This window comes from Chionomys nivalis, chromosome 3 (genome assembly GCF_950005125.1).
Source record: "Chionomys nivalis chromosome 3, mChiNiv1.1, whole genome shotgun sequence".
In the NCBI taxonomy this organism is placed as follows: Eukaryota; Metazoa; Chordata; class Mammalia; order Rodentia; family Cricetidae; genus Chionomys; species Chionomys nivalis.
Genome location: NC_080088.1, coordinates 76,523,332 through 76,536,465, shown reverse-complemented (window position 1 = coordinate 76,536,465; position 13,134 = coordinate 76,523,332). Strand labels below are relative to the sequence as shown.

The 13,134-nt window shown below is 43.5% G+C and overlaps 1 protein-coding gene across 1 annotated transcript in view; it reads right to left on the bottom strand.

Moving 5' to 3' along the window:
* Pi4ka (phosphatidylinositol 4-kinase alpha) overlaps nucleotides 1-13,134 on the bottom strand; it is a 137,621-nt gene that overhangs the window by 80,542 nt on the left and 43,945 nt on the right. The window contains exons 7-16 of the mRNA XM_057764479.1: nucleotides 12,991-13,057; nucleotides 11,585-11,733; nucleotides 10,604-10,669; nucleotides 7,203-7,299; nucleotides 5,667-5,858; nucleotides 4,966-5,066; nucleotides 4,247-4,376; nucleotides 2,163-2,295; nucleotides 738-833; nucleotides 34-217 (exon numbers count right to left, since the gene is read on the bottom strand). Coding sequence (XP_057620462.1) covers nucleotides 34-217; nucleotides 738-833; nucleotides 2,163-2,295; nucleotides 4,247-4,376; nucleotides 4,966-5,066; nucleotides 5,667-5,858; nucleotides 7,203-7,299; nucleotides 10,604-10,669; nucleotides 11,585-11,733; nucleotides 12,991-13,057 — 1,215 coding nt within the window. The remainder of the gene's footprint in view (nucleotides 1-33; nucleotides 218-737; nucleotides 834-2,162; nucleotides 2,296-4,246; nucleotides 4,377-4,965; nucleotides 5,067-5,666; nucleotides 5,859-7,202; nucleotides 7,300-10,603; nucleotides 10,670-11,584; nucleotides 11,734-12,990; nucleotides 13,058-13,134) is intronic.

The following is a 13,134-nucleotide window of genomic DNA, read 5'->3' as shown; positions in this document are numbered from 1 at the left end:
CAGCTCCAGCCTTACTGCAGGGCTTTTCCTTACATTTCCAGTGATAACCAGGCAGCCCAGCTGGTCAATGATGAGAACATCAAGTGGCGAGGGAGGCTGGCAGAATTTCTGCTGCAGGATCTGCAGAATTGGCTCCATGACCTTTGGGGTGTCTCTCAGAGCCACTGCAATGTGTCCCAAGGCACGGATGGTATGGTCAGGAATCAAGTGAGCATCCCTATGCGGGGGAAGAAGAGAGGTGTTTCAAAAGCTCTGAGAGTTGGGTGTGGTGGCGCACACCTTTAATCCCAGCACTCAGGAGGCAAAGGCAGGTGGATCTTTGGGTTCAAGGTCAGCCTGGTTTATGGAATGACACCCAGGACAGTCAGGGGTCCACAGAAAAACCTTGTTTCGAAAAAACAAAAACAAAAAAAAATGATCAAACAAAAACCCTCCAAAAGTAAAGCAGCTCCGAGGCATGCAGTGGTGAAACAAAACAAGAGATCATAGCCTGAACCTTGTTCCCCATGGCCTTGAAGAAGCAACTGAAGGAACCACCATGGTCTCTCACCACATTCAGAGACAAGAGACCCAGACTTTCACTCCAGCACAGGGTCCAGAATATACATATGAGGGTAAGACTGACCTTGACCCTTCAGCAGACCCAGTGCGTGGCTACACTGTGAGCAGGAAAGAGGCACAAACACAGTGACTGAGCCTGCAAAGCAGAGCCATGCTTCCAAATGATAGACACATACTTGTCACTTTCCTGGGAGATGTACAGTCGGTTGGAGAGGCTAGCCAGGAAGGCCTCCACTATCACTGGGTCCACAGTCAGGCCAGCCTTCAGGCACCTGTGCAGAAAAGAAGTCCAGGTGACATCAGGTGTTAAGAAAACGGAATGGTTTTGTTTTTCTGCTTGGTTTGTTCCTTGCTAAGGTGTACAACATTTTACATAGCAGCTCTGAAGTTTCTATGAATGAAAAGCCAATTATAGCCAACTTCACCCACTTGGTAGTATCTCTTCTGGAAACAATAACTTAAATCACTTTGCCAGTTTTGAAGGAACAGCTTCCTTCAGAATAATGTAACCATGCTAATTCCAATTTCACACTTCCTTTACCATTCATAGCAACTGACTCCCAGACAGCTGAAGGAACATCATACCAAGCCCCCAACCCCTGCTGATTAACCCCAGGGCCTTACAAAGGCAAAGCACATGTCCTGCCACTAAACTGCATCTCTGCTCCCCACCAGGGTGTTTTATTAAGGAGAGATGCTTATGTTATTCAGAAAATAGGAACCTTTAGAAGCCCCCAAGAACGTGAAGCCTTCTTTCTCAGGTGTATCCTGCTTGCCCCATCTGTTTGGCTCTTAAGGCATACTGAGAATGAGAAGCCAGAATTCAAAAGGAGGCACACATTCACACAAATTAGAGAGCAAGAGCATGCTTGCTGTCTCCACAGCAAAGAACACTTAATCTTATTGAAAATATCAGTAAAGCTGTTGTGGGACATTTGATCACACTGTGTGAAGACATGTCTCTGCTGAGGCATGTTCTGATTGGTCTAATAAAGAGCTGACTTGCCAAAAGATAGGAGCAGAAGATAGGCAGGACTTCTGGGACTAGAGGAACTTGGAAGAATTTTTCAATTCTTTCGGCAGGGGATTCACCAGTCAGACAAAGGAAGTGGGACGCATTGTACTGAGGGACGGTAACAAGCCACGAGGCAGAATGTAGATTAATATAAACAGGTTAATTTAAGTTTTAAGAGCTAGTTGGGAAAAAGCCTAGGATAAGGCCAAGCTTTCATAATTAATAAGAAGTCTCTGTGTCATTATTTGGGAACTGGTAGTCCAAAGAAAGACCTGTAGTATAAAATCTCTGACTTATATCAAATATTATACAGAAAAAATATAATTACACGTTACTTTGGAAGATCAGCCAATGGGGAAATAAATCCTACATATACTACAATTTTTCTCTAATAAGCAGCTTTTATTTTTCTGACCAAGAAAAGGAAGGCAGCTTTATTGAAAAAAAAAAAAAACTAAACAACTTTTATAAATATACAATAAATAGAAACAAGCTTTAAATGAAAAGGATAACTTCACTCACTCCTTTTGCATCAAGCCTTTGCCTCCTTAGCTCCCCCACTTCCTTAGTTAAAGCTCCCACCCACCTGCAGATGTTGTCAATGGCGATGTCCCGAAGCTGCTCATACATGGACGGCTGGTTCTTCTTACCCGGCAAGACATTTAGAGTTGACTCGGAATGCTCATTGGTAACACTGATTTTTATATCATTGCCAGCAACTAAAAGTAAAAACTCAAATTCAAACTTGTGTCTGATTTAGTTTTACTTTCATCCCTTTCTTTGTCTCAATCTAAGACCACAAGATAGTAGGCTTTATTTTTAGCTTGTGAAAACAAGCACACAAACATCCAACCACATCTTACCCGCTGGCTTGCTTCCTTTTTCTTTTTCTGAGACAGGATCTTACCATGCAGCCCTGGCCTGCTTGGAGCTCACTATGTGGACCATGCTTGCCCCCTTAAAAGGCATGCACCACCACGCTTGGCTTACTGAACAGACCAAACATTTAGAGTCAAGAGTCTGAGACCAACAGAAAGGGTGAAGGAACATGTTTAAATCAAAAGGACAGATGGTTTATAAAGTGTTAAACTTGCTTACATAGATCTAATCTACATGGGAAGTAGAAAGTAGAAAAAGACAAGATCTCCTGAGTAAATTGGGAGCATGGGGACCTTGGGAGAGGGTTGAAGAGGGGAGGGGAGAGGCAGGGAGGGGAGAAGAGAGAACTGTAGAGCTCAATAAAAATCAATTTAAAAAATGGAAAAAAGTGTTAAACTTGCTTATAAATAAAGTAAGTTCAGCAGTTTCTTAATGAACCACTTTTTAAAAATGACAAAGTCAGGCATGGTGGTGCACACCTTTACTCCCAGCATTCCAGAGAGGCAGGTGGATTTCTGTAAATTCAAGGCCCACCTGATAGTGAGTTCCAGGACAGCCAGGGTTATGCAGAGAGACCTGTCCCAAACAACAACAACAACAACAACAACAACAACACAACATAAATGACAAATATCTACACGAATGTAGCTTTGATGCTCAGTGAGGCAGTCCTGTCTCGTCCAAGCGTGTGCACAAAGCAGGTAAGTGTGTGTTTGACTGATGGTGCACGTGACAGAAGCCTGGGAGATCATAAGCACAAACTTAAACATTTACACCATTCCTTAACAAAGTTATAATGACTGATTCAAAAGATAGTTTGAAAACATCACAATTATGAATCAAGGATTTTTTTCCTTCTGTTTGTGTGTCTTTACTATAAGACTGAGGAAGTCTTCTGATGGCTAGGTTTGGGTTTCTTCATTAGTGCCTCACATCCATGAAGCTGGACTAATTAATTAGTTAACTAATCAATCTGCACTAATTACTATTCTATGAGAAGATCTGCTCTGAGCCTGCATCCTCTATGGGGCAGTGTGGAGCAAATGAGGTAGTGTACATGAGACTCCCAGCCTAGCTTGAGGCCTTCAATAGGAGGCAGAGAAGGCCTGAATCCTAGGGAATGGGGATCTGAACAGAGACAGAAGGAAAGATGAAGAGGAGAGGAATGGCCCAAACAAGTATGGTCAGAACTCAAATAGCTACATGGCCCCTCTCACAAGGATCCAGAAACTCTGAATGCTGAAGATGAGCTTGTTGTGGAATATGAGTTGGAAATGTGTGCATTTGTTTATGCTGTGGAACATTTGTTTAATGATGCAAAGATGTCTTGCATTCTTTTATGCTGCATTTATCTAACTCTGTAAAGCTGTGTTACTTTGCCTGTTTAAAAGACTTGACAGGTCTAACAAAGATCTGAACAACCAATAACAAGGCAGGAGAAATGAAAGGTGGGTCTGGCAGGCAGAGAGAATAAACAGGAGGAGAAATCTGAGGAGAGAACATTGAGGAGTGAGAGAAAAGGAGGAAGACTCCAGGGGCCAGCCACCCAGCTAGACACAGAACAAGAAGGAAAGATATACAGAAATAGAAAAAAGATAAAAGCCCAGAAGCAAAAGGTAGATGGGATAATTTAAGTTAATAAAAGCTGGCAAGAAATAAGCCAAGCTAAGGCCAGGCATTCATAATTAAGAATAAGGCTCCACTCCATGTGCTTTATTTGGGAGCTGGGTGGTAGGCCCCTCAAAGAGCAAAGAGCAAAGCGTGAAAGCAAACAGCTACAAGAGCTATTACCTGTGTGATACTGACTGTGGTACTTATAGAGCTTCACCAGCACTGGGGATGGAATCACCAGAAAGTCTCTCAAAGATGGTGTCACTGAGTGTACCACCACTGGGAACCTTTCACACAGGCGGCCCAAACCCTGCAACACAACATCAATCCATCATGCTGTCTGGAAAGAACCATCCACAAGGCCCTAAGATGCTTAAGCCTTCTGATGTTGGACCCAAACTTCTGAAGTCAAAGCTCCCAGAGACGACCTGCTCATGGGTTAAGAAAAGGAAATGGTACTAATTCTTCAACAATCAAGACACATACATATATATATTGCTAAGACTGTTTGTGTCTAAGTAAATACATTAAGGTACAGAATAGGCTGTTAAGCAATGGAAGGTATGGAGTCAATGGGGTCTATATCAAGGAGTGCCTTAGCTAAGCAGAAGTGAGCATTATAACCAGGGCATCTCTCTGTGAGGCCCTGTGTCTATGACCTGCTCGCCTTGATTATATGCAAGGCAGGCTCACATCAAGGAGGAACAAAGGTCCTCTTCAAGGCAAGCAGCTCTTGCAGAAATGCACGGCCCTATCCAAAAAGCCTACCCTCAGTTCACAGCAGGATCTAATAGGCATCTTAAAGGACAACTTTGTTGCCTTTTGTTTGATTCTGGAGAATCAGCTACAGCTTGAGCAATAGTAAGGGCATCTGTGAATGGGAATCTCTGGAGACTGACCTGTAGGCAGCAGATTAGCAAGGGCAAATGGGCAATGATGACCTTGCTGGATGTCTTGGACTGCAGCTTTTCAGACAGCTTGATGCAAAGGTTTTCTGCACCTTAATTTAAAATCAGAAGCAGATACAAATAATCACTACAGCCCAAGATTCAGAAAGTAAGTTCTTTTTTTTTTCTTTCTTTCTTTTCTCTTTGGAGCTGAGGACTGAAACCAGGGCCTACTACTGAGCTAAATCTCCCAACCCCAGAAAATATGTTCTTACTGGTTAAGCACAGGACTTAGTAAAGCCCACACAAATACCTGTTACAGGTATTAACACTGAGAGGTAACACTGGGAGTTTTGAAGCAGGCACCCACATGATATGAATCTACATTATCGTCTCTGTGGGTGGGACCCTTTTTCACAACGTTCTACTAAGCAAAAATGTTTCCCAGACTCCCCCACCAGCCTCTTACCCTCCAGTTATGAACATCCATCTCTCCAGAGCATATCTAAAGATCCATCGAAAAACACCAGAGAGAATGTACAGGCTTGGTGGCCTTGGGCTTCCCCTTCCTCCCAGGTCCACTGCCTCACACTGCAGGACAGGACAGCAAATGCCTGGGCCAAGCATTCTAGAAGTCACTTTTGGAAACACATAGGGGGATTCCTGGGTAGGTCTAGAGATCATAGGATGCAGGAAGGTAGGTTTGGGCTCACCCTGCTCATCCTTCACAGCCCACACCATGAGGTCCACGCAGGCAGCATTTGCTTGGCAGCGCAGTTTGAGGGGGCTCATCTCACTGTGTACCCTGTCTGCATCATGTAGAATCTTCTGGAGCTCCCCTTGGCTCATGTTGAACTGCTCCAACACAAAATCATGGATCTCTTTCACAAAGGAGGTGGGGAGATCTGTGGGAAAGAAAGTTTGGGGGATAGTCACAGATGGGAAGAGTCACACCACAACATAGGTAGCAGGTGCCAACAGCTAAGGCTGTTCCCTCTCAACAAAAGCAAAGGTGATCTTGGAGGTGGTTACTGGGATTCTAAGAATGCCTGCAGGGTCAAGCATGAACAGGCTATGTCATAACTCCCCAAGAGCATATAGTTTGTTGGCCAGAGGAAAAGGGTGCCCCTGGAGTCAGACCAGGTGTTTGGTGGTGCTGAGGATCAATCCAGGTGCTTACACTGTAGGCAAGTGCTCTACATGGAGCTATACTCTAAGCCCAAAGTACATCTTTTAAGCAGTCAAAAACTAAAACTCAAATATATGAAATACCTAAAAAGAGTCAGGTGGTAGTGGCGCACACCTTTAATCCCAGCACTCGGGAGGCAGCAGGCAGCTCTCTATGAGTTTGAGGCCAGCCTGGTCTACAAGACCTAAAGTCAGGGCAGTTAGGGTTGTTGCACATAGAAACCCTGTCTCAAAATCCAAAAAATAAAGGAAAGAAAAGAAATACCTAAAAAGGGATATATTCATTGAAAGATCAGAGATTTTCCTAATTCTCATCCTTGAGGTCTGAAAATTTCAGAACCACTGTGATAGGCAGAGGTCAGACCAGTAACAGCCAGCCAAGGCAAAAGGACTCTAGGACGTTAGGCTGGGCTGGCCATCCTTAATGAACTCCCAAGGGAACCCAAACCTTTGCTGCTATGGTCCCTATATGACAGTTTCTCAGGGGCCCTCTTAATTAGATTAGGAATAGTTAAGTAAATTATATTGTATCTATATCTTAGAAATTTATGTAGTCACCAAAAAATATTCAAGAGGAATATTTAATGTTATGAAGAAATAGAATGGGAAAAACACATGAGAAACTGTGAGGAAACGTTAAACCTTTTATTTTCTAAAATGTCTAAATTTGATATGTAAAACTATATGCACAGGACAATGATACAGTGTATATAGAAAAACATTAGGAAATAAATCAACTCTTCAGCCATCACTGGCAGTATTACCATCAAGGCCAGATTTTTAAAATTTTCTTATTTCCTCTAAAGTTCAGTCATGTGATCATGTTGCTCACATGTGATCTTTTATTTCTGGATTTACACAGATCTTGCTATATTGCTCTGACTGGTCTCAAACCCTTGGGCTCAGCTCATCCTTATGAGTAGCTAGGATTATACCCATAAGCCACATCTGTTTTCACATGTGATTTCTAAGTTGGCACCAACAGAAAGCAAGAAGCAGACTGTAAGAATGGCCAGGGACCCACCCCCTGTGCCCACATCCACATCCACCAACACCCTTACCTTTCATGTAGTACAGAGTATCTCGAAGCATCTTGAACATGGTCAGGTAGAGGGGATCACTGAAGCTTGTATAGTAGAGGTCAGCACTGGGATTGGTCTGCAGAGGAAACAGGCCAATCCTATTGGAAATCAGCCACAGTGCAGAGACTCTCTGAACTGCTTTGGTCCTGCACACGGCCCAGCAAGCAACTACACTGTAAACTGAGCACCCACTTGCTGTAACTTGTAACAGACATTCAAATTTCCCTGTTCATCCTCCTCAGTAAAAGGCAAAAGTAAACAGGCGGTCCATGCCTGGCCCTGATGTTATAAAAACCGATAACAACAACAATAAAAACCACTACTAACATTTTACTGTCTTTGGTCTGGCATGGAAATGAAGGACGTGAAAGACATGGAAGGGGAATCTAATACTAAATCTAATCATTTTGAAGGATGACACTATAGTTTGGGCACTTCGAGATTTAGCCTACATTTTACAATTAAAATTAATTTTAATTTTTTTTTCCAAGACAGGGTTTCTCTGTGTAGTCCTGACTATTCTAGAACTTACTTTGTAGACCAGGCTGGCCTTGAACTCAGAGATCTGACTGCCTTTGCCTCCCAAGTACTGGGATTAAAGGTGTGAGCTGCCACCACCTGGCTTGAACTATTCTTTACCAATGTAATCTGAAATGTAGTGCTTGGAAAAACCAAAATAAACCCTTAAGACATGGCCTAGTGAGTTAAGATGCAATCCTTAATGTCTAGGTACTACCAACTGAGAGGAGCTGGAGGGGGCATGGGGTGGGAGGGTGTGAGAGCCACCAAGCATTCAGGAGGGCACTGTCGGGAGCTGGTGACCAAGCGCCATCGACAGTCTCTGCTTCATGACCACCCCTTACCAGTCCCTGTGACACTCTGCTGGGCACAGGTGAAGAAATGAGATGGGCAGAGGGAAGAGCAGCTCAAAGTTCAGAGTCGAGATCAACTGAGGGTTTTCAATCACCCATGCTGCATGTCCATAGGACAGCAACAGCACTCACTAGCCACATACCTCCACATTCCTCAAGTTCTCTAGGCCTAGAAGCCACAGTTTGCTATTGTTTTATGTCTAAGGTCAACATTTACAACTCTTTTTGGGGGATGCAGTTTGAAGTAGGGTCTCACTGTATAGCCCTTGCTCTCCTGAAAGTAGAGCACACCGGCTGGGACTGAAGGGTACACCACTCCTGGCCATTTAAAACTTTTCTTGTGTTTGTTAGCACAAAACTATTTCTTCAACAGGATATTTATTCTAAAGTCTAAAATTATTAACAAACAAAGCTGCCCCAAATCACCCTAGTTCATTCATGGGGAAAAGGGTTCTAGGATTCCAGGTTAAAGCCTTACAGAGCTGGAGAGATGGCCCACAGTTCAGGGCACTTATTACTCCTCTAGACGATCTGGGTTCAATCTCCAGCACCTTTATGGCAAATTATATCTGTCTGTAATTCCAGTTCCAGAGGATCCAATGCCTTCTCCTGGCTTCTACAGGCATCAGACATGCATGTGGCATACAGAAATACATGCAATCGAAACACTCATACACATTAAAAAAAAAAAAAGTCCTAAGGGGGCTCTCCAGAAAGCCACAACTCTTCCATAGGACACACACTGACTTCATTACAGGTAGTGTGTTGACCAAACAAGTTTCTAGATCAGTAGTTCTCAACCTGTGGGTCAGACCCCCACTCCTTTGGGGAAATTGAATATCATATATTTATATTATAATTCATAACAGTAGTAAAATTATAGTTATAAAATAACAACAAAATAATTTTATGGTTGGGGGGTCACCACAACATGAGGAAGGGTCTCAGCGTTAGGAAGGCTGAGAGCCACTGCTGTAAATGTTAGATGGTCCAGCTTTCAGGCCTGTTTCCTGGCATGCATGCCCTCAGTCATGTATGACCATATACTGACAAAATAAACTGGGGCTGGAGAGATGGCTGAGTGGTTAAGAGCACTGAGTGCTATTCCAGAGGACCCAGGTTCAATTCCTAGCACCCACATGGCAGCTCACAACTATCTGTTAACTTCAATTTTAAGGGGAGATTAAAATTTTGGTCTCTGGGAACACTGCACGCACATGGTGTACAGACATACATGTAAGCACAACAACCATACATATAAAAAATATAATTAGCCAGACAGTGGTAGCACACGCCTTTATTCCCAGCATTCAGGAGGCAGAGGCAGGTGGATCTCAGGGAGTTTGTAACCAGCCTGGTCAACAGAGAGAGTTCCAGGACAGCCAAGGCTACACAGTGAAACCCTGTCTTGAAAAACCAAAATAAAATAAAATAAAAGAAATAAAAGAAATAAATAAAATAAACTTCAAAGGAAAAAGAAAGAAAAAACCACAAACTCAACCTACAGTGAGAATGAGAGACAGGAGGATCTCTGTGAGTTCAAGGCCTGACTGCTCTATAAAGGGAGTTCCAGGACAGCCAGAGCTACAACAGTGAAACCCTGTCTTGAAAAAAAAAAACAGCTCCAAAGCCACAGAGAAACCCTGTCTCAAAAAACCAAAAAAAAAGAAAAAAAAAAAAACAACAGGTGGCTGGAGAGATGGCTCAGAGGAATAGAGCACTGGCTGCTCTTCCAGAGGTCCTGAGTTCAATTCCAGCAACCACATGGTGGCTCACAATCATCTGTAATGAGATCTGGTGTCCTCTTCTGTACTGCAGGATACATGAAGGAAGAAATCTATATACATAATAAATAAAAATCTTTTTTTTAAAAAAAAAAAAAAGAAAAAAACCAACATACCCCCACCAAAATAAATAAATAAATAAAAAGCATGCAAGAGCTAAGACTCAGGTTGACAGGAAAGACCTGCAGCAAAGTACCAGACTGCAACTTGGAGTTATGACAGTGTGTCCCTTGGTCAGGACTAACCAAGAGCAAGCACACACACCACAACACTAACATCAAAGTTTACTGATGCCAACTGCAGAGCAGATCTTGGCTCCAAATACATTTTTTAAAAGTCCCTCAGATACATACCATATACATGGCTTCCATGTCCCAGAAAGTACACCTTGCAGCTTTGAAAGCAACAAAGAAGCAAGGAAGATAAACTCCAGAAAGACCCAGGCTGACTGCAAGCTTCCTAAGTGTGTGACATGGTACATTAGTTAACCCTCATGAACCTCCCGACTGTGAAATGGAGACACTGAGCACCAGTCAGAGGCATGTGTGGTGATGGAATGAGAGGAGCCAGGGCAGGCTGGCAGGCGGGTGGGTGTGGGGGTGCTTGCTAGGACTAGGGTGGGAATAAGAGGAGCGCTTCAACCCTCCTGCAAGCAGTTCTGTTTTCTCTTTGCACATGCTTAAGTCAGGCTAGTTTCATGGTGATGTCCTCAGAAGGTACTTACTTCCATCACGCTGGCTACAACTCCATCTAAGAATTTGAGAACAGGCTCCTCAACCATCTTCTTCACCTGTTAGAGAGACAAAAATCACATGATTACACAGGGAGACAGGAATGCTAGCTTCTCCTACCTCATAACAATGCATTGCTAGACAAAACCAATAATAAGTCTGAGGTGGAGCTCAATGGTAAGGAACATGCTTAGCATGCCCGAGATGTTGGGTTCAATCCTCAAAATTCTTAAAAGAAAAAAGTCAGGGGCCAGAGAGATGATTAAGTGGTTAAGAGCATCTGTTGCTCTTGCAGAAGTTCCAGGTTTGGTTCCCAGTACCACATGGGGCCTCACAACTGCCCATAACTCTAGTTTATCTATAATGGGATCTGATACCCTCTTCTGGTAAGCAGATACAGCATTCATATACATAAATAAATCTAGCTAGGTGGTGGTGGCACACACCTTTAGTCTCCAGCACTCAGGAGGCAGAGGCAGGTGGATCTCTGTGAGTTTGAGGCCAACCTGGTCTACAGAGCGAGTTCCAGGACAGACTCCAAGCTACAGAGAAACCCTGTCTCAAAAACTCAAAATAAACAAAGAAACAAACAAATTAATTAAAATACATTAGAGGCTTCTTCTGATGGGCCTGGTGGCACAAATCTGCAGTCTTAGCTACCTGGGTGGCTGAAACAGGAGGAAAAAAGTTCAAGGCCTCCCTAGGTAAAATGGCTAAGGCCCTGTTTCAAAATTAAAAGTGTTTTTTGTTTTTAAGTCTAGGAATATAACTCACTGATAGAGAGGCCCAAGATTCAACCAATACCATGTTAGCCCAGCATAGTGATGTATGCCATCCGAGTACTCGGGAGGTATAGACAGGAGAACTGTGAGTTCAAGGCCAGCCAGAGCTTCATTGTGCTCAAAAGACAAACAGGACTGAGTCTTCCGCTGCCTGAATTTCCTGTGGTCTAATTACCCTCAGAGCTTGCTTACCAAGTTCAAGAGTTCCCGAAGCATTTCCAGTGGAATACTAAACTCCTTATAGGTGATGCCATTGAACAGGGGAGACACAGAAAAGCTGGAACTGATGGTGGAGAAGTAATACTCGGGCTCCAAGGCAGTCCCATCAGGCAGGCAAGAGGCTGTCAGGAGAAAACAGTAAAACAAAAAAGACATGATTGACCCAGATAATTCCCCATAACCAACACTGCTGTGCATATTGTTTTTGTTGCTAATACAATTCTTTTTTAATCTCAGGCTTCTCTGCACTCACAGCCATTCTCTGGCTTCAGTCCCCAAGTGTTGAGATTACAGGAGTGTGTCACAGCTCTCCTGGTTTTTAAGGGAGGGAGGATTTACTCTGGCTCATATTTTGAGGGTACAATCCATTACAGCGATGAAAGCATGGCAGGGGAAGCTGTGGTGGCCTAAAGCTTGAGGCTGCTTGATCACATCTGGGTGAACTGGGATGCCAAGAGCTCTCCTTGTACTTCTAGAGATGTGTGTGTATGTGTATTTGTATGTGTGTGTCCCCGTCTGTGTCCCCATGCACGTGCACATGGGCACAGAGCCCATGGAGGTCAGAAGAGAACATGTGCCCCTTAGACCTGGAGCTTCCGGTGTTATGAGTCACCCGGTGAAAATGATGGGAACTTAACTCAGGTCTCCCTCTGCTCTCCACCTTTTCAGATCAGGATGTGAGCTTTTGGCTGCTACTATTCCAGAGTAACACCTGCCTGCCTGTTGCCATCTTCCTGACATGACGATCATGAATTCACCCTCTAAAACTGTAAGCAAGCCCTCAATTAAATGCTTTCTTTTTAAAATTTTTTAAGATTTGTTTTATGTGTATGGTTGCTTTGCAAACATGTACATATGTGCACCATATGTGTGTCTACTGGATCCACTGAAATTGGAATCACAAATGGCTGTGAACCACCATGTGGATACTGGGAAGTGAACTCAGATCCTCTGCAAGAACAGCAAGTGCTCTAACTACTGAGCCCCCTCTCCAGCCCCTAAATACTTTCTTGTATAAGTTGCCTTGATCATGGCGTCTCTTCAGCAATAGAACAGTGACATGACTTACTTTACACCTCTCTGAAAAAGTCACATAAGAATAAATATGGAAACAAAAGCAAATAATGGACTAAACCTTTGAAACCATAAAAAAGCCCCAATTAAATGCTTTATTCTGTAAGTTACCTTGGTCTCACAGCCAATAGACCAGTAATACACACACACACACACACACACACACACACACACGGTGGGGGCATTTTAAAATGAAAACAGAAATAAAGCTCACCACTCTAAATGCATGATGACAGAGTCCTCATTTTGCTGGGAACCCGTTATTTGACACTAGGTTAACATTTATGGTCCCAGGAGAAACCTACCTTCAAAGTAGTGAAAGGCAGATCCACCAGGAGAGCTGGGTGGGGGCATACCACGCTCTGGGCTAACCTGAAAGCCATAAGGTACAGATCAGAAAAGAACCCGAAAACCAGTCACTCATCGCAGACGCTCTCTGCCAACTGCTG